We start from the raw sequence: 22,689 nt of genomic DNA on the forward strand, positions 1-22,689 counted from the left end.
TTGGATTAGATGATCTCCAAGGTCCCTTCCAACTTTACTACTACTTTATTATTATTATTATTATTATTATTATTATTATTATTATTATTATTATTATTATTATTATTATTATTATTACAAAAACAATATGCTCAAGTCCAGTATAAAGGATGGACTGGAGCCCAGATGGAGGTAAAACTGATACACTTCCAAGTCCACTCCCCCCCCAACTTTATCTTCTGATTTTTTAACACAGTTTATTTTTCATTAAATTGACTGAAAATTGTAAGCAAAACAAACAGGTTTCCAGTAAAGCACTACCACAAAGAATCTGGTCAGAGTCTTAATCAAGATAAGTCCACTGAACATAAGAGGGCAGCCTTGTCACAATGTGTTCTTACAGTAGAGTGAGTGACTGACAAACACTGTGGCAAGATATTTTCTAGAAATAAATACTGTATAATGGCCTAAAAATTCTTCATGGGATTCAATGATTTAAGTTCTCACCACTACATTCTTTTAAAACTCTTTAATATCACTCACCCCCATTTTTTTTAGTCTTATAGGGATTTTAGGCAGGTAAGTACATAGCACGTTCAACCAGCTATGGAAACCTGTAACTAAATCTCTTATTTAAAAATATAGAAAGGAAGCTAGTATTTAATCTCAAGGAAAAAAAACTTTGTTGAAATGGGAATAGTTATGTCACTAGCTCATTTCTACCCAGGGTAGTTAGATTGTATTTGGATAAATGCTAGGAGATATCTGATATTCAATATCTAGGAGCCTAGATATCTATTCTCTGATAACTTTCTTTAGCCTGAGAATGGAGACATATTAAATGTTTATAGTATGTCTCATTTGAAAAAATAGCACTCTGATTTCTATTCTTCACCTTTGGAGAGAAATCTATATTTATAGATGATTTTTGCTTCTTTGTCAATAACTATTAAGATCTATTAAGGAAAGATCTCAGATAAAGAGATAAAATCATCTCTGTCTTAAAAGAAAACAATCTCCCTAAACTTTACATCATAAAATGGTTAAATAATCAATAAAAGATAAGGTTAAGGGTTCCCTGTTTTGCTCTGCTAGTTGTAGCTGACTTTAGGGGGTGGTACCCATCTCCATTTCAAGGCCATTGAGGCAGAGCTGTCCAAAAACTTTTCCATGGTCATGTGGCCAGTGTGACATCAGACTGCAGAGTGGAATGTGCAGTGAAACATAAAGCCCCATCAAAGTGGTATCTTTTTATCTATTTGCATTTGCATGCTTTTGAACTGCTAGGTTGGCAGGAACTGGGGCAAGTAACAAGAGTTCACCCATTGTGCAGTGCTTTCCAGTCAACAAGCCCAGTGTCTTAACCACTGAGCCATCACACCACCCAAGTAATCAGTAGCTGCATCTTTATGCTTTGGTTTTCATGCAGTAGCAATGTGGTATGAATCCTAGAATCAATATGTATGTAATGTATGTATGTATGTGTGTGTGTGTATGTATGTATGTATATACATTGCTCAAAAAAATAAAGGGAACAGAAAATAAGACATCCTACTATTAAATTAAATTGTGTTGTTTAAGTGTTCCTTTATTTTTTTGAGCAATATATATATATATATATATATATATATATATATATATATATATATATATATATATATATATATATATATATATATATATATATATATATATATATATATATATATATATATAATTACTACTTTTCTTATAGCCGAACGTTGCCTACAATTTGCAACTGAACTTTCTAATATAAACTTAGGAGTTAATGAAATGGCTCAATTAGGTTAAGTTCCTCTGTTGCCCAAGTCTCATTGCTCTACCTTCTGCTGGAGTCAGACCTGCAATTTACATTAAAAAATACATCAAGAATTCCAATCATCTTGTGCAATTTAGTCTTTCTATCTATCTACAGCTGTATATTTCTCTGGTATTTCTAATAAACCAGGATAATGGGAGAAGGGCGGTATAAAAATTAAATAAATAAATAAATAAATAACAAAATAGAAGGACCAGGCTAAAAAAACTAAATGTATTTAGTTCATTTAGGTTGAGTTAAAGACATGGTTACTTGACATATATTTAGTAATTTTCCACTTCTATCACATTACAATTTATAATTCAGCAGGAATAATTTTGAGGGCTCTCTGAGGGCCACATCTAAGACTGGGGAATGGAGGCACAGATTATGCCCTTCTACCAAAATATGTTTCTCTTTTGAGAAATGCAACATTTATTATATCTCAGACTAAACTAGTCCAAACATATTAATGAAACACTATTTAATTTTGATCAGGAGTTTTAAGATACATCTTTATTGTTTGAATTAATGCATTTAGGTTTACACTGTTTATCTATGTACTTGCAAAACGTTTAAGTACTGAATTTTATTAAGGCTGAGTTTCAGAAGAACTGGTCTGGATTTTGTGTTAGGAGTAGTACTTCTATTCATTAAAGCAGCCCAACTTTTACAGGCTTCTACATATTTGAAAAAAAGGGGGTTGTAGCTTTAAGAAATTTAAGGAAACATTTTGCTGAAAGGACAGAATATAACTTTTAAAAAGTAGCTGTGTGTCCCAATATATTCTTAGATAAGCCTGTCATTTCTCTTACCAAAGATATTGTCAATTTCTTTATCTTTATCTTTGAAACAAACGATACATCATAGAGACATTTCAAATCAGATCAATATTTTGAAATGTGTCTCAGAGTAAATACTGTACCATTATCCATAGAAAATTTAGCTGAAAAGTATTGATTTGTAATATAGACAAATAACGAAAGTAACAGTGCTAAGATCTGAATATGACAAAGGTCAAGCAAGATAAATTATTCCTACAAGTATTTGTAAAAACCTCGATGAAGCATGTATTCAACTTATTAGAGGCAATAATTAATAGTCAACTATCTTGAAAGGGAAACAACAAGTCAATGTAGTTAGGATAACCATCTGTGAATGGTGCAGAATAAAATTTATTGAAGGAAACATTCTAATTATAGTATAATAAAGATATCCTCAATTGCTTCCATGCAGTTTGCTTGGTAATGTTACAAAAAAGGTTTGCCATTGCCACCTTCTAGGTTTTTTTGGGGGGTGGGGTGTGTGTTAATTTAGCAGTCTAGCCTTGGAATCTCTATTGGTCTCCCACCAAATACTAAGGGCCTTATAGAATCTCTTTTAAATCTCCCAGAATTCTATGATTACCTCTATTAAAGCAACTCAGGGCACAAACTCTGACATAATGAGAAAATCAAGCATCTATTCTCCCCTATCTCCGTGGCCTTACGGATAACTCTAAATTCCATTGTTAGTTAAGTGAAACCAGCATGCTAACTGTCACACATCTGGGACAAAACTCTGCCAAACTGCATTCTGCTAGCTAGGAAATGTAAAGTCAAAGCAGTGACCTGCATGGATGATGATCAATGTCATAGAAACTATGAGAAAAATGACAGCTCTCCTTTCAAAAAATGAAAATGCTGCTCAAATGGTAACTTTTTTTTAAAGACCAGCTGGCACTGAAGAACTAATGAAATATAATAAATGATGCAAACACGCATTCTGTGAAGCACATCTCCAAGGATATTGAAAATAACAATGACTTCATAAATGAGAAAACAGAGGAATGTTTGGACTACTGAATAACAAAGAAAGAATGAGTTTGCAAATAGGTTGTTAAAGTATTTGATATGGATTGAGAAAGACCCATGCTTAACTTCCTATTTCAGTGTGAACCAAGCACTCTCTCTTTCAGCTCAAATCTCACGTGGCTGGGGTTTTCTTTGGCGATAAATAGGAGAGACATTCTGTTTTGCCTTGAATTAGTAATGAAAAAGTGGTGTATATAAAAGCAGAAATGAATACATATCTTTGCATGTTTGTTATAGAAGATATGGGATGATACTGAAAATAGCAGCTCATTTTCAAGTAAAAATATGTGAGGAACTGAGGCTAGTACTGGTGACAAATTGAAAACCAATTCAGCATTGGTAAAACTTTCCAGTTTAAAAACAGAGAGAAATGAAGCAGTTATACTAATTGTGTGTGTTTGTGTAGTGTGTGTGTATGTAATGTATGTATGTATGTAATGTATGTATGCATGTATGTATGTATGTATGTATGTATAGAGCAGGGGTGTCAAACTCAATTTCATTGAGGGCCGCATCAGCATTGCAGTTGCCCTCAGGGGGCTGGGTGGGCGTGGCCTACTGGGTGGGCATGGCCTACTGGGTGGGTGTGGCTAAAGTGTGTATGGCCTACTGGGTGGGTGTGGCCAGCTCTACATCGTTCGCATCAAAGGTGCCTATGGGGGCCTGGGCAGGAGTGGGACAGATCTGAGGGTCTCTGGCAAAAGGAGGGTCTCTGGGCCAGGGCCAAGGCAGTGGGGGCCATTCCCTCACTGTTTCCAGGATGGCTTCGCGGGCCACATGAAACCACTTCGCGGGCCGCATCCGGCCCCCGGGCCTTGTGTTTGACATGTCTGGTATAGAGCTACTGCTCTACACTCTGTAGCAAGCCATCTAGACAAACCTGGAAGCTATGTCAGGATGCTTTTCACAGATTATAGCTCGACTTTCAACACCATTCTGCTGAGCATCCTTATTGAAAAGCTGACTGACTTGAATTTTTCCCCCTCTATCTGCGATTGGATTGAAGATTTTCTAAGGGACCGGCTACAAACAGTGAGGGTTGGGTCTGTTTTATCCACCCCCCTGAAGCTTTGCATGGGCTCACCATAGGGCTGCGTGCTTAGCCCTTACCTGTACTCATTGTACACATATGATTGTGTATCGTCCGACCCATTACTGAGATAATTAAATTCGCAGATGGTACCACCATAGTGGGTCTTATTACAGGTGGAGATGAAACAGCATACAGGGGGGAGGTACAAAAACTATCCATATGGTGTTTAGAGAACAACTTGCACCTGAACATCAGCAAGACAAAGGAGATGGTGCTAGACTTCTGGAGGAAAAGAGAGGAACCTGCCCCACTTTACATCGGGGTGGGTGGGTGGGCTGTGTGGAGAGAGTTTCCTCCTTTAAATTCCTGGGAGTCTACCTCTGTGAAGATCTTACCTGGAAAGTCATTATAACCCAGGTGGCCAGAAAGGCCCAACAGAGACTCCATTTCCCCAGGGTCTTGCGGAAGAACAGGGTAGAACAACGGCTAATGACCTTCTTTTACCGGTATACTATAGAGAGCGTCCTCCCGCACTGTATTGTGGCTTGGTGTGCTGGCCTGACAGCCGCGGATAGAAAAATATTACAGAAGGTAGTGAGCACAGCACAAAACATTGTGGGCTGTCCCCTGACACTACTGGATGACATCGCCAGGGCTCGCTGCCTTGGAAGAGTGAGAAAAATTCTCAGGGAAGACTCACACCCTGGTCGGTACCTCTACTCTCCTACCATCGGGTAGGAGATACAGGAGTATAGCCAGCCGTACCAACAGGCTGAAGAACAGCTTCTATCCATGGGCTGTCAGGCTCTTGAACGGGAAATAACTTTATGTATGATTGACTTGCAAGGCTGGTGTGTTGTGCAATTAGCTGAAATGGTGTAACAAGATAGTGGGTTTGTTGTCACTGTGAGTTGTGGTGGGGGGGCAGGAGGGGAGGCTCAGCCAATCTCAATGTATACATAGTTGTACTTTGACAATAAAGGTTCATTCATTCATTTTAGAAAGCCAATAAAGCTACTGAGCTCCGGGATACAAAAGAGCCTTTTAATCACTGAGCTTTTGTCAACCTCCTGTTGACATCATCAGAGTAAGGGCTACAGGTGGGAAGAACCTACATACCTCTGTGACAATTTAACTGTCAGGTCATAGAATGTGTAATCAGCCCGCCCACCACCACCTCCCTAAAAAAATAAATGTGTGTGTGTGTGTGTAGTGTTTATATAATGTATAAAGTATACATTATAAATGTACTGTAAACATTACTGTACATCTAATAGAGAAAGTAGCATTGTGAGAGCAGCTTTTCTTTCTTCCTCTAAAAAATAGTACAGCCAGATGTCAGCAAATGAAGGGTGGTTAAACATTTTGAACACTTTGAACATTGTGGATTACAACCTTGCCTCATCGACAATTCTTGGATGCCTCAGACAAAGGATCACTACAAAATAGTGCTTTTAGGATTGGACTCATATTCTGGAACCTATTGGATTACAAAGGCTACACATAAAGATCAGAAAACTAGATGAAACTTTGTTCTACTCTTATTAAGCTTGGTGATAGTAGACAAGACTTGTATTTGGAGAACATAAAAGTTTTGACAGATTATCTGGAGGGGAAAAACAAAATGGATGTTTTACACCCAGCTAAAAGTGGTAAGAAAATATACCTTGCACCTCCACTTGAAGACCCCACCCAGGCTAATCAAGGATCTCCAGGAATGATGCCTCAAGAAAAAATAAACACCTTTCAGAAGGAAATATACTCTCTGCTACAACTAATTCACCAAACAATTGTCACACACAAAGAGGACACAAAAAGAAACCACAATGAAACTAAAAACAATTTAGATAATATAAATGAGCAAATCTCTAAATTAAATCTACAACTAGAAAATTTGTATGAACAAATTTGTAGAAACAAATAAACCAGAAATCAGAAGATGAAGCAGAGGAAATTAACCCAGAGACAGAAAATATAAAAGAAGGGAAATATAAACTGTCATATACAAATAAAATACTGCAAGACAGCCATAACAACGAAAATGGAAAAGGCGTTTTGCCCCTTAGGTCTGCAAAATATACCTGATGATAAGAAAGATTTTAAAAAATAGAATATAGAGCTGTCAGGGGAAATGTCACAACTTGGGAGAAAAAAAAATGAAAAGAGAAATTGAGGGAGAAGGAAAGTAGGAGTTGCTTAAGGAATATAAATGGGCGGAATTCCCCTCCCCCCAAAAAAACCCCAAATACCCTACCTAAATTGTCTTCCTCATGCCAAGCAACTTTTACAAAAATAGAAAGAAAATTCCTGGGTGATTTAATTGCCTTGGCGTGAAAAGCTACTTAGCAAAGAAAGAAAGTGAGAGTTAGACTTAAAAAGAAGAAGATTTGACCTATTAGAGAGGGCATTATATGATTAAATATCTGTTTGAATATGATTAAAAGAACGGATGACCCTTAGATATAATTAGACTTTTATAATGAAAGATGTGATTTAGAATTAAAATAGCATTTTTTTCCTTTTTGATATGGAAAATATTAAAATAAGAGGATGGCTGATATGAATAAAACTCTTAGCCATATAAATGTAATTAATGTTGAGAAAATCATAACTGACAAAGTTATTTCAAATATTGATGGGAAATCAAATTTTAGCAAGAACGTGAAAAACAGCATATTGATGTATGAATTGATACTATTGTTATTTGTATAATATTAGTAAAATATGATGAGGATGTTTATATTTAACTTTGTATGCATCAATAGTAGCAAGAATTGTAACTGTGTAATCGGGGGGAAAATGGAAAAAATACGGGGAAGAAAGGAGGATCAGGGGAAAAAACACTGGATTGTGCAGTACTGAATAGATTTATATTGAAGAAGTTAATGTTAAATATGTGAACCTAGACAACACATTGTTTTACCAAGCACTAAAGATTGTAATTGTTAAAAATCAATAAATTATAAGAAAAATTCCAAAGGCTTAGGAAAAAATGTGCAAATTAGGAATGGTATCAAGCAGAACATATGACTTCAATACTATGAAGTCTTATATAGCTTAGGAAGAAACATCAGTTTAGTTGAAAAAATACAGGACTTTTCTCTTAGGTTAACACCCTCTGTCCTTTCTCTACGTCATATTCATAATCAATTGCAGATAGTCTATGCATTTAGGCTCTATTTTTCTTTCTAACAAAAGTTCTGTTTTGGAGTTCCACTTCTCTCCTTAATAAATGGCTAACAAACATAGTTTTGATCATATATATAGGGAAAGCTCTTCCTGACTACTAGTTTTTATGAAACTCGAGCACTGAAAAAGGAAATCTGCATGTGTTGACAATAATTAAATTTTAATTTTTTAAAAACTGTAGGAAAAAATCTCAAAGAGCCACAGAGACCAAGAATAGAAATGATCGATGCAACACTTTTTCATATTTACCTGGAGTGTAAGCAACTGCAAAAACTTCTCTTCCAAATGATGGATGTCTGATCTCTCTCACAAATTTGCCTGTTTCTGGCTTAAAACACTGAATCCGACCATTCTCTCTGTCTGCTACACATAGCTGATCGAAGTCAGGTGCAAGAGTTAAACTGTGAGGGATGCTGAACTGACCCGGTTTAGCATGACCTATAGAAGTCTCTGAAAGAAGAGATATTTATTTTAAATATGACAAAAATAAAGCTACTATTGATGGTCACATTTGAACAGGGTTCTTCAAACTTGGCCCCTTTATGACTTGTGGACTTCAACTCCCAGAATTCCTCAGCCAGGCATGCTGGCTGAGGAATTCTGGGAGTTGAAGTCCACAAGTCATAAAAGGGCCAAGTTTGAAGAGCCCTGCATTTGAAGAAAAAGAAAGTGAAGAAAAAAATGTGAAGCAACCACTGGAACTTTCAGTCTCTGAACAGATATAATTAAGCACCTTTTCCCCTTGTTCTTGGGTTAGTGACTAAATTTAACAGACGGCTGTATGTAAAAAGAATTAAAATATCTGTATCTTGAAAAATCCAAAAATCCAAATGATTAAAAACATGGTTTAATACTTTTTTATTACCCACTTAAATTATCAATGGTAATTTAGGTTCCTTATACAATAAGAATGTGTTAATGTTAAAAATATGATGTTATAAAATATTTTATCAGCCTTAGCAACCTTAAGATGCATGGACTGCAACTCTTAGAATTCCCGAGCCAGCACTGGCTCGGAATTCAGGGCGTTGGAATTCTGCATATTTTAAAGCTGCTAAAGTTAAGAAACACTGCCTTATACCCACAAATCTTGGATTTCAGTGTGACTAAGAGGGCGGGAGGAGGGCAAAATCTGAACTTTATTTTGTATATAGCTATTCTCCAAGGAGGAAAAAAAAAGAATTAACTTTCTATCCAATACCTTCTCCCCACTGCATGACAAATATTCCATTTGGAGAGAACTGAACAATACGACTATTACAGTAGCCGTCAGACACATAAATATTCCCAGTTGTTGGATCCACTGCCACATCAGTGGGTTGGCAGAAGTGAAATTTGTCGCTTCCAGGTTGCAAAGCGCTCCCTAAAGTCAGCAAGGGAGATTCCACACCATTTGATGCCAGTTTGAACACCTAACAATGTAAAAGAATAAAAAGCTTCACTTAAGTGAAACTAATACAAAAATGCTATAGCTTACAGGAAGATCAAACATTTGACCTGTAGAATATATCTTTCTTTAGAGAACAGCTGTATAGACATTAATATTCATAAGAGCATTACAAAATCTATTGTAAGAACTGAATTCACAGGATTTGTATAACATGTCAGCCCATGGGTTGACTGTATTTTACCCAAATACAGTAAAAAAATATTGACAAATATTTTCCTCAAACCACACTAGACAAATATACCCAAAGTGTTAGTTAGAGGCAGAACGACAGTAGATTTAGATTTTCTTGTTAATATAGAAACTATTTCTACATACCTGGTGAAGAGCTACATCTGTCGCCCAGTAGTTACCATTATTATCTATACTCAAGCCATGAGGTAAATAAAACCTGAGAATAAATGAAAGTAATATTAATTAGAGGAACAAAGCAGAATTAAAAACAACTGGTTTTGTTTAGTTGTTTTATTCAATTGTTTAGCTGTTTCAAGAGATGGACCTAGTGTTATCTTATTTTGAGAGACATGTTACAAATACCAAAATTAATAAGAATTTTGCAGCCCTTTTCTTTTTTTCTCTTTTCAATTAGTTCCTGTCTTTAGTATTATACCTGTGACAGATGCGAAGGTCAGGTCTACATATCAAGGTCCAATTAATAAACCTATTTATTACTAATTGTGCCTATGCACAGGAATCCTTTCAGCTAACAGTTAGCACCTGCTTAGATTTAGATAAGGGTCAGCAGAATTCGGGGGGGGGGAGTGGATTTTATTTGCTTGTGGCTACATAGAGATTCTAGGCTGATCTCACTTTTAACTCTACCCCCAGGTTCTGACACTCCTTGTCCTACAACTTGTCATTTGTCGAGAATGGCATAGGGCCGCCTGCTTCAGCAGGGAGTTAGTCTAGATGATCTCCAAGGTCTCTTGCATCTCTGTTATTCTGTATTCTGTAATTTGCAAATAATTGATTCCATTTAGTGTCAACATGGGGCTACAATTACTCCACTTCAAAACTGATAATCAGATAAAAGTCACTAGGAAAGGAAGCATTCCATCCAGGTTATGTTAGAGGCAACCATAGATACTTTCTTTCCCAACTACTGATGGGTGAAAAGGAACAGCCAAAATATCAGGGAACTCTTCATCCCCTGTATAATCCACCAACACTTATTACTGAAACTAATCTGGTAAACTCCAACTGGAATTGACCAGTCATGCCTCCTGCTCCTAAATCCCACAGCTGGTCTAGAAGCATACTGCATTTGACAATATCGAACACTACTGAATTATGGCAAGAACATTAATTTATGGAGAAAAAAATATAACTCTATTTATCTGAAAAGCTTTCTCCCCTTAATCCCGCCAATATATTATAAACATTAGATTAGCTGATAATATGTAAAAGAAGTAGGAAGTTTTTCTAGGTAAGCTAACTGATGGGGTTCATCCTCCCCTTGAATAAACATTGTATCTGAACTTTTTAATTTGGGTTATTAAAGGTACAGGAAACAGATGATTTAAGAAAGTATAATCCTCTGTAGATATTCAACTTGCAAAAGCAATGGTTTTAATTATTTTATGAAAATACACAAAGGGTATGCAAAGAAATCCCAGCCTCAACAATTTTCCAATACATCTTTATTCTTTCAGGTGTTGACAATCAACGTTCCCTGGATAGTAAAAGCATATTCAGCTAAACATGTCTACAGATTTCATTGCAACTGAAAGTCCTGGTAAGATAGGATTCTTGATCACGGGGAAGCCTTGTAAATGTATTCAGCTTAAAATTCCCTAATGAATCTTAATTGACAGTGTATAAAGCTTTGCAAGGATGATGGGCATGCAATAACATTCAGGTTAATTTGCAGGAATGATACAGACTGAAAAGCTACCAAGAGCTAGAACAGTATGTTGCATGTAAAGAAAGGTCAATCTTATCACAATCTTCATCTCAAAAATTCTATTCAATCAATCATGTCACTCAAGTATAAGAATGTTTTGGAACTGCTGTTTACAGAATGCATGAAAACAAATACATATCTAGAGGGAATACAGAAGAGAAACGATTCCTACTTTGCTTACTAGATTGATCCAGGATAGAGGATCACACCTATTTCATGTCTAGAAGGAACATGTGAGATATGTGAGAAAAGTGACTTTTGCACCACACTGAAGCAATAAAATAGAATACAGGATGACTTTCAATCCCATCCCACAGTATGTAATTGAGTGATAGAAGTACATCCATCTCACATAATATTTATAGCCAGGTCAAGTATAAGCAGTCATTTGGCAAACTTTCTGTATCCTTGCTATTTTTCTCCAAGACAGACAGACAGACAGATAGACAGACATATTATATACTTATTTTTGACTGGAGTTGTGTTTATGTGAATCAGTAAACAGTAGAGGCAAAAATAAGAATCATTTCCAAATAGACTGGCCAAATTGAAGAAATTTCAACACAAAAATAGATTATTACAATAAAACAGAATTAATCAATTCAAACTGATCAAAGAATACATCAAAGTTTTTTTTAAAGAGCTTACATATTTCTTCCTCTGGAACGAAGAATTGTTGAAGTACTAGCCTCTACTACAAGAATGGTATTTTCTTTAATTGGTCCAAGTCCTTTTTGTTGATAAACATAGCTATTGTTGAATGAACTAAAGTTAAAAAAAGGAAGAAATATATATTAGTATAAAACTGCCTTCTCAAAATTTGTTGGACCACATTTTAGTTAACATGAATTAGAATTCTGGCCTGGAATATTAACATCTGGCCGTTCACTACTGTGTCTTCAGTAAAAAGCTATTTTATGACTGGCTATGTTCAATGTAGCATTCATTTTGGAAATATCCAAGTAAATATGGCAGCAAATTTGTGAGTATAGTACACTGTAATAATTTAAAGTATGCTTATCAGTTCCAAAGACCAAATAACCATAAGATCTCAATCGACCGCACAATCCCTCAAGGCTTTAATGTTTTTCCCTAAGTGCTTCTTTTAAACCGTGAACATTCTTTTAAGTTCTTTAGATTCTATTAAATTTTTTCCTAGCTCAGACTCTTTCTTTTATAACTATTTCTCACTCAGAGGTTTTTTTAAGAGTCCTTGATACTCTGAGCTTGGCTGATTGCTTGCAGACATTTCATTATCCAACTAGGTAACACCCTTGGTGCCTGGTAATAGCTGGAAAGCTAGGAAGATAGCTTTCTAAAGGTTGATATCAAGTGTCTGCTTCGTTCAGGAACCTGCAGGTCTTTCTATTAACAACCTATATGTGTTCCTGCATTAAAGATCTATACTGTCCTCTTCTCACTGATGTGACTCAAAGTTTACATTTTAAAACTGTATACATTTGAACTTTGTGTTACCATGTTGTCAGCATAACCCTCACCATTATGGAAACGGCTGTCTAGTAACAAACTTCTTTGAAGGCTTTTTTGATGCCTTTTCAAATATTATATCAGATACAATGAAAAGTCATGGAAAAGCCTTCAGAGTAGATTCTTACTAGACACTATGTATACACAAACACACTTACACAAGCAAATATGAACCTTACATTTTCTTCCCTCGCCCTCCAGTTTCTACATCAAAGTAATACCTGATTTTAAATGCACCGTATACACCATAAGATAACCTTTAAGTAATTCAATCTATTTTAAACTAGAATTAGAGTATTTTGAAAATTATTCTAGGATCATTATGAATTATACGCTTGATATAAACACTCATGCCATTATCCCCAGAGAAATTATTAACTACTGTATATATCCCTCTCATTGCAAGTTGTCATTTGATATAAGCATTAGGCATTGACTGAAGTATAGTATTAACTGTATGGGCATATTATTATTCTTTCTCATATATTTATAACTAAAATGCTAGAGTGCAACACAAAATACAAACTACTAAAATTACATGTAAAATAATACTGTAATAAGAAACATATTTCTTACATTCTCCTTACAGAATCAACCCACAACATAGCAATTAAGAAAAATCCACAGGAGCTGAACAATTACAATTTTAACAATTTTACATAAATTAATTGACTTTTAAGTATCTTTTTATTATTACATTAATTAGGTCACTGTTCTTATTTATAGAAACCCTTCTGAAGAAATGCTTAAAATGACATTAATGAATCCAGGGCACATATTCTACATAAATTCAAGAGTACCAAATTGACTTAGTTTATCTATGAAGTTCTGTGAATGAATAATTTCAGTTTTATTTTTTTAACAATGAGTTTTTTCTGGAAAGCCAGGAAAGGAAGTTGGGGGGAGAAGAGCAAAGCAGTGTAAACTGTTAACATATTGAGAAATAAAAGAAACTGAATCTTAATTAACTTAAATAACATTTGTTTCTATTCCAAGTAAGACTAAGTTTAGGATTAACAACAGCATATTAAAATATTTTATTCATCTACAAAAAGTCTTACTATAGGGAAAAATTCAGATATACACTATCAAGATGGATAACAAGGTTACAAGCAGATTTTCAGACTTGAGGCATGTTCCAAAAACATTTGTTTATCTGTTATTTGGCAGGGTTCTCTTGAACTTGCTATCTCATCAGAATAGAGGAAAATTATCAAGCAAAAGAGCATGCACCCCCAAAGGCAGCAATTTAAAGAACAGACTGCTTTGTAAATTTGACAGTGGCTTAACTTGTTTGGGGCAGAACAGCTGATATAGACACATCACATCAGATCCTGACCATAGAACTCTATGGATAATACTAAATGAAGTTGCCTAATATTCTCAAGCAGCTGCTACATTTACTTGTAGGGATGCTTAGCTTTTTATGTTCATGTATTATTAATACAGTGCTGCCATTTTGTACTCAGCCTGAAGCACTGATAATCTGTTTGCATCTTTCTTGTTGTATGATGGGGAAGCAATCAACCACAAAGGATGAACCAAATTCCTAAGGCTAATAATTGAGTGCCTCTATGACTGATAAAGAATATTATACCCAATTAATAATTGTGCATTAATTTTCTGATTATGTGCATATTTTTAGTCAAGGCTGTTAATGAAGGCCAATTCTCAAGGGAGGGGAAGGAAACTATTCCATCTGATAATAAACATTCTTTCTCCTACGTTATTGCCTTCTTCTTAGTAATACGCTCTTATTAAAAAAAATATTTACAAATCTCTGAGGGATTTTCACTGCAGAAATATACAGGGCTCATTTATTTTCACTTACTACTATTTTATGCTATGTTGAAAAGGTAACTCTATTTCTAATCTCTTGATCTACCGAGAGTAAAAATGCCATCCTTGACAAATACTGAAATGCTCATGCCACTGAGGATGGTTCAGGCAAATATAAGCAAAAAAATATTTGCTTATTTATTTTGGGCTTTGAGATGTTCAAATTAACACCATCAGTTCAGATAGGCTGGTTGTTTGGAAGACAGGTCCACTTGGAAAACTTAAGCTACGATAAGGATATTTTAAAATAAAAGCAAACAGCCAATAAATTATAGTGGTTAAAGTGTTAAAATGTAGATCAGGGAGAACCAGAATTAAGCCCTGCTCAGTCATGAAGCTCACTTAGTAATTTTGAGCCAGTTACATTTTCTGAACCAATCAAACAAGCCTATTTTGGAGACAATATTAGGCAAGACTCTTTGGATTTTCAGAAAAACATAAATGGAAACCACAAAGTAAGTACATTGGTAATGAGCATCCATCTATTCTCTTACAACTTATAAGTCATTCATTAAAATTATCTATCATGCTTTTTCTACATTTAAGCAGCACTCTGAAATACTGCAAAAGCCTGGTTTACTGCCTTTTACTACATGGTTTTACTACATGGATGTAGTACCTGGTTTAGTATCTTTTCTACAGGATACCTTTTGAATTATTTGCATAGCTCAAGTTTAAACACAAATTTGTAATGATGGCTAATGAGTTTCCTTTTTGAAGCATAACTTGTTTTTCAAAATGTCATAAAGCATTTGGAATATATACTCTCAAGAATGTTCAAATGCTGAGGTTCCTTTACTCTGTTATCACTAAGAACGACCATCATAACTTCCACAGAAAATTGCAACTTCGCTTAAATTATGAAAAATGAAAATCCTATTAAATAAATTATGGAATAGAGATAAATGTCATACCATTTTTCTAGTTGTATTTAAATTAACAGCCATTGAACATGATTATGAAAAAAAAATCTTGCTCTTTTAATGTGATTTCAAATAAAACCATCTGCTTAAGCAGCTGATGTAACTTGATCTCACACACAAAGAGCCAGGAAAGAGTGAGATTAAGGGATAAACACGAAAGCATTGAAGATGGATATATAGACTTAGGTTTTCTTACTTTGCATCCCATACATGGTCACCTCTATGAAAGATGACTAAATTGTTATTAGGATCCAGGGCCAGCCCAGAAACCTGGCCTAGTTTCAGGGTTATGCCTGGCCAGTCAGCTACTTCTTCTATCTTTAAACCTGAAAAAAAATCAATGAGGAATATATTTATTCTATATATTATGATAATGTATGTGCTTCTTACAAAACTTGACCATACAGTAGTCCTTAACTTACAACCATATGTTTAACAATGGTTCAAGATTAGAAAGGCCTTAGAAAACATAACTTACAACCCACCCTTAAGTTACAATTGCTGCACCACTCCCAAAAGTCACTTGATCATAATTCAGGCTGGTTTGCATTTACAACAGTGGTAGTGGCTTCTGATCATGTGATAGCAACTAGATTCCAGTTGGTTTCTGACAAGCAAAGTCAGTGGAGGAAGCTGGATTTGCTTAAGGACTGTTTGATTTCCTTAACAATCTTGCAATTCACAAAAAAGTGGTAAAAATGGACATAAATCAGGCCTAGTAATGTGATGACTTGCTTTATGACCACAGCAATGTATGATGGAAATTCCAGTCTTAACTGGGGTCATTAAGTTGAGGATTGTCTGTACTTTTGCATGTCATGGTATAATGCACATCGTATAATTAAAAAGGTAAAGGTTCCCCCGCACATGCGTGGTAGTCGTTTCCGTTTCAAAGCCGAAGAGCCAGCGTTTGTCCGAGAACATCTCCGTGGTCATGTGGCTGGCATGACTAGATGCCAAAGGCGCACGGAACGCTGTTACCTTCCCACCATAGTGGTCCCTATTTTTCTACTTGCATTTTTACATGCTTTAGAAGTGCTAGGTTGGCAGAAGCTGGGACGAGTAACAGGCGCTCACTCTGTTACGCGGCAGTCGGGATTCGACCCGCCAAACTGCCGACCTTCTGATCGACAAGCTCAGCGTCCTAACCCACTGAGCCACCGCGTCCATCGTATAATTACAACATAGCTAATCACAAATTTTCAAAGATTTGCTGCACAACTATAATGGACTAATACTTAGGCTGGTGAGGGGCCAAAACTCTGCAAGCTATAATGTTGTTATATAACTGCAATGAATGAACCTGGCCAGTGTTTGTTTATTCTTAAAAAAAAAAACCAGCCTCAGCATAGATCTCTCAGGCATGTTCCCCAGCAGTTTCCAAAGACATGAAAACCGTATCTTCTTTTAGAAGCGTAATGTAAAATGAACTCATCTCAACATTCTTTCTATATCATCTATGCTGTAAATGCCAATATTTCATATTCCAATAAGTCAACTGTCAGTAGCATTATGCTTGCCTACAACAGAGGGAGACAGCAATTGCTCATTCCATCAATTTGACAGAAATAGCAGTAGCCACAATTTGATGACTGCTGCTCAGACTCATTTCCAAACAAATTGTCTATAATAACTGTATAAAATTATGCTGAATTTTATTTGTTTCTATTCTCTTCCTACTCCCACTCTCAAACAAGAGTTTCTTGTTTGAAACCTTGCATACACAGAATTAAAACAATTCCAAATATGTTTGTGCAAAAAGTTATTTCAGTACAAGACTTGCATGCTTCAGTTAGTATTTCCTTGATTGCTTGGTTAATGCCATTATTTCAGGATTCTGGATTTTTTTTAAATTACTGAACTTATTATTCTTAGGAAAACCTTAGCTGCAAAAGTAGAAATACAATTTGTTTTCTACTTACAAATCAAAAGAAAAACAAACTTTCGATAAAATAAAGCACCAAACAGATAATAGTGATACTAATTTTAAAATAAGTCCCAAAGATTTGAAGTAAACATATCCAGGAATGTAATGAAATTCTTTAATTTATTATATTTACAAGTAATTTATTTACAATATTTGTTAACCAATGCAATCAAGTGCAACATAATCATAAAGCATTAGTGTTTGTGTGTGTGTGTGTGTGTATACAGCAAAATAATAATAATAATAATGACTTACATATTCACTATACCATAAACTCTTACATAAACATTCACAACATTTTCTTTCAGCCTTCTATCCTTGTTAGGGCATGATGACTAATGAAAAGGTCTGGTCTACTGTTTCGATCACTTGAGCTAATTTTGGTTTCAATTTTGATTGACAATTAAAATTTATAAAATTTACTTATATACCTTTTAAGACAGGGGTGTCAAACTGCCGGCCCACAGGCCAGATGCGTCACATGGAAGCCGTGCCCACCCTGTTGCCGGCAATGGAGAAAAAGCTCCGATACATCACGCAACGTCACGTGATGTTGTGAATTTGACATGTCTGTTTTAAGACATTCCTGCCCAGTTATCTGCATGTAACTACCTAGTACAGTAGCTCAGTTTCTGAGTTTATAGAATATAATAAGCAAATAGATGAAAAGCATGAACAAAACCCATAAAGAATAGGGTTTCCTGCCTGAGCAGGGGGTTGGACTAGATGACCTCCAAGGTCCCTTCCAACATTATTATTGTTGTTGTTGTTGCTGTTGTTGTTCTTATGATCTCTACATTGGCGTAACACCACAAAAGTTGTTATTTTACTTTTCTGTGAAACAGTCTCCAAAGAGGGGCTGCAATTAGGGTTAGTTGTGCTGCAGTTAGACTAATATTTTGTTCATCAGGTTACAAATAACGTTATTTTCCCTAAGTAATTATGAAAAACTGATCTAATTAACAAGCATTTTTGCCAGCTGCTTTTCAACAGAGTAGAGATGCAATAGCAAATGCTATTATTTTCCTGTGCAATGTCAGAATAAATCCTACGGCACGGGTATCAAACTCGATTGCATCATGTGATGTATTGTGATCTTTTTTGCCTTTGCAGAGCCAGGGTGGGTGTGGCCTGTATGTGATGCATCTGGCCTATGAGCTGCCAGTTTGACACACTTGTTATATAGAATGGAAAATATTTTCCATATATAGGACCATAATGTCCATATTAGCAATTAACCCCCTGTCCCCAATTCCTTTTTATAATCTGAGGAAATTCCTTTAGGTAACAAAAGGCATTGCTGTTTTAAATCAAGAGTACAAACACACAAATTATATACATCCCAAATAGGAGGCAAGTGATGGCTTCAGGAATTTTAAGTAACAGAAGAACAGTTGGAAGGGGCCTTGGAGGTCTTCTAGTCCAACCACCTGCTTAAGCAGGAGACCCCATGCCATTTCAGACAAATGGCTACCCAATCTCCTTTTAAAAGCCTCCAGTAATGGGGGAATCAGAACTTTTGAAGGCTAGCTGGTCCACTGGTTTATTGTTCTCCATGTCAGGAAATTTCTTCTTAGTTCTAGGTTGCTTCTCTCTTTGATTAGTTTCTCTCCATGGGAAACTTAGTAAACTAAGTAAATAAATAAGTAAATAAAGCAGAATTTTTCGCACTCTTTTGTTTTTGCATTTTTGGGTTTAACTGCAGCTCTTAATCTTCTATTGGGAAATGGAAGAAAAATCAATACAACTTTTCTAATCAGAAAAAAGAGTTGCTGTTTCATACATTTCCTTTCTCTGATTTATGCTACTACAGCATCCTGACTTATTTCCATAGATAAGCTGGCACCAGCAACATATGCACCAGCTCTGGGCTTCTGGAGAAAACAATATTATATATAGAACAATAATGCTTACACTTCTGGAAAGGTAACATATAAATAGAAATGCAGAAAATGCAATTATATATTTCATGTAAGCGTGAAATAAACATCTGTAAGAAAAAAAAATCTGGCACTTGTCAGGTTTAGCTAGCTTTCTCACTTTTTAACATTTTCGCTTTTTATATCCATTCTTTCCCTTTTTTGTTCTTTTTTATTTTATTTCCTCTTGAAATTTAATAAAATTGTTTTAAAAACAAGCTTTAGCTTGCTTTCATTAAAATAAAGAAATATTTTTTCCAGTTTGGTTTTCCATCGAAATCTCAAAACAGTATCTCCGTTTGTAGTATCTAAATGGAGTATTTTCCATTTAGCTACCCAATTTATAAAGAAATTATCTACAGATCATTATATGATGAAATAAAATTATGACAAGACTACACAGCTTAGATGTCTAGTAAAAAAAAATACTAGTCCTCTGGGACAGAGAAATACAATATGAGCATCGTTTCAATAATTCCTGATGACAGTACTGAATGGAATGCATTTTTCGTTTAAACATTTGAAACAAGGTGTGTCAAATGATACATTTTTAAAACTCAGCCCCAAACACATCAGTTAACGTTTCCTCCTCACCTTGCACAATATGGAGCACAGTACTGGATAATGAAATATATATATAAAAAATACTCCAAACCTACCTCCTGTCTGTTCTTTTTCCCAGTTCCCTACATTGGGTTTATTTTGCTGCAAAGCAACATGCCTGCTTTCCGGTGGCCTCAGAGTTGATTCTAATCTGTGAAACTTGTGGATTCTGTCTCTGACAAGAATGGTATTAGCTCTTTTGTCATTCTTGGAAAATGCTCTGGCATCAGACCAGCCAAGATCCTTCTTCTGGACTACATTAGCAATCTCGGCTACAAAATCTGATTCAGCATTTTCTGCAGGGTTATACTTGTGCAGGTGAACCACGTCTTCCCTTTCTCCTAGCAGCCTGGAAATGAGGGAATAGAAATCACCTGTGTAGAGAAAGAGAAAGACGAGGAAAGAATGGCAGGCAAGTCAGGCAAGGTGCAAGATGCTGCAGCAAAGCTGACAAAGAACAGATGGAGAAGCAGCAGGAAATGTTTTCTGCAAGTTCAGCAGGTTATTCCTCAAAGTTCACTTGGGTCACAATTGTTAGAACTTTACAAATTCTTGGCATGAACCAGAGATAGATACAATATTTACATTGACCAAATAAGTCCATGTAAGAACCCAGACATGGGAAGACTTTCTGGAAGATTGTCAGGCGAGGAAAAGAAGCTAGTTACGTAAAGAGATTTTATAAGGAATATTTGATGTAGAGCTACACTTACCTTTGAAACTTGTTTAAGCTAAACTGAATTATACCCTGAAATACAATGACCATTTTTTACATTCTCCAGAAATTCATGAGAAAACAGTTCAAGAGAAACTATATTTGCTTTCTAGTAAATACTGGGGAGAAGTCATGTATATGTAACTGAGCATATCTTTAGTTTATCTGTGTTGTGGCACTGTGTTTAGCAGATTGTTATTGTTACTATTTTACTAATCTGATCTCTCCAACTGATATAAATTCTTTCCTATGTAGTTAAGGGAATATCGGTTAAATTCTCAGTGATTTCTAATAGTATTTGGTACTAATCTGTAGATGGGGACTGGCGGGCTCCCGAACTCATCTTCAGGGTTCCCCAATGCTTTTGGTGGAAAATGAAAAATAAATAAACCTTAGAATACATATATAGTAGTGTATTGCTACGTTTGAACTTTGATGTTGGAGCGACTCCTGAAAATACCCTGGACAGCAAAGAAAGCAAAGAAATGTATAATCAAATCAATTCAGAGTTCTCATTAGAGGCATAAATGATGAGGCTCAGATTATCCTACTTCATACTTGTCACTCTGGAGAAAGCTCTAATGCTGGGAAAAATGCAAGGAAAGAGAACGACCAGCAGCAAGGTAGATAGATTCAGTTACAGTGGCAATGAATGCACCAAAAGACCAGGTTAAGGATAGATCGTTGTGAGAAAGTTGGGGGTTGCTGGGAATCAACCATGACTTGATGGTGCATAATTTATCACACATTATTTACTGAAATTTGGGAGTGGGGGAAACCTTTCTTGAAAAATGCCTGTGCCTACTTACTTGTCTTAGCCCAACTTCTGTTATTGAGGATCTCTTACAGTATCCACCCTGCTTTTACTCAAATCAGTTTCCAATAAGCTAAATAACAGAAATATTAGCAATAACAGTCATTTAGTCTAAACCTTAACAGCTATCTTTTTCAGTTTATTGGCTTTTAATGGGTTTGGCTACAACTCTCTGCAACTTGGAAAATTCAAGCAATTTATATATTATATGAATGTTTAATATTTATGATTTATCTACCATTTGAACAGCATCAAATATGAACAAGGTACATTTCCCTTGAGCAATCCGTACTGCAGTAAAATCTTTCATCACAAATTATTTGCAAATGAATCACTGTTTTTATACTACCCCAGGAGAAGCATCTTGAGGGATAGGTGTAAAAAATAATAATAATAAAAAAACAGTCATAGCCATGTGATCAAAGCTTTGCTACTTTTATGTGTATCACAGATAAAAGGAGTAGCCCTTTGATCAAGTGGTTGTGATCGCTATCTTGAGTTCTTTGACACGTAAAAGAAGAAAATAAAATGCACTGGGAATAATCAAGATTTTTTTAAAGCACAAAACCTCAGTAATATTTTGTTCTCTTTAGCAGCAAAATTCAAGGCATGTGAATTGCTAGATTTGTCCTAAGCTTATTTCTCAGTTCTCCTATGTATGAACTGGAATTATCATCATTATCAATGAGTGTATGTTTTACTTCTGCTTTGAACTCTAAATGTGAGTAGCGAGGAAGAATGCCAACTTCCCTAACTTCACCATAGCTTCACAAATATGCTGGTTCAAGGCACTTCTTTAAGATTTAAAGGATAATTAAGGGAAATGTTAAATATTCCTAATAGTCTTTTTTTTAAAAAAAAATCATTTATGGAATTATAGGTCATAAAATATTTTAAGTTTTGTACAAAAACAGTAAATGCAAATAATAATGAGCTAAGCTCAAGTGTTTTGTGGAAAATATATTATTAAGAACCAGCAAAGAGGAAATTTTTTTTAGAAACGACCCTAAGGAGGGATTGTCAAGTTTATAAACAGTCTTGTCTCAATGCTTTCTACTAAATTTGCTGCCTTACTCTTTTGACAGGGAATATCCCAAGTGAAATCTCCTGTCAAGAAATAATTATCAGTTAATATGGCCAATTTGATGAAATTAACAAAGCAAATTGGAGCTGAACAAAATGTGTTAAGCCAACCTTGATAACACATTTGACAGTGTTAGACAGCTTCCTTTCATTAG

General features: G+C 35.4%; 1 protein-coding gene across 7 annotated transcripts in view; it reads right to left on the bottom strand.

The window, feature by feature from the left end:
- Positions 1 to 22,689, bottom strand: part of PAM (peptidylglycine alpha-amidating monooxygenase) — a 159,304-nt gene that overhangs the window by 14,243 nt on the left and 122,372 nt on the right. For 6 of the 7 annotated variants that reach the window (XM_083354550.1, XM_083354549.1, XM_083354546.1 and 3 more), the window contains 6 exons: positions 19,979 to 20,296; positions 15,670 to 15,799; positions 11,872 to 11,988; positions 9,639 to 9,711; positions 9,075 to 9,285; positions 8,123 to 8,323 (listed from right to left, as the gene is read on the bottom strand). In XM_083354550.1, coding sequence (XP_083210676.1) covers positions 8,123 to 8,323; positions 9,075 to 9,285; positions 9,639 to 9,711; positions 11,872 to 11,988; positions 15,670 to 15,799; positions 19,979 to 20,296 — 1,050 coding nt within the window. The remainder of the gene's footprint in view (positions 1 to 8,122; positions 8,324 to 9,074; positions 9,286 to 9,638; positions 9,712 to 11,871; positions 11,989 to 15,669; positions 15,800 to 19,978; positions 20,297 to 22,689) is intronic. The other variant, XM_083354552.1, reaches the window with a different exon arrangement.

The sequence above is a fragment of the Vipera ursinii genome, assembly GCF_947247035.1.
Source record: "Vipera ursinii genome assembly, chromosome: 2".
NCBI lineage: Eukaryota > Metazoa > Chordata > Lepidosauria > Squamata > Viperidae > Vipera > Vipera ursinii.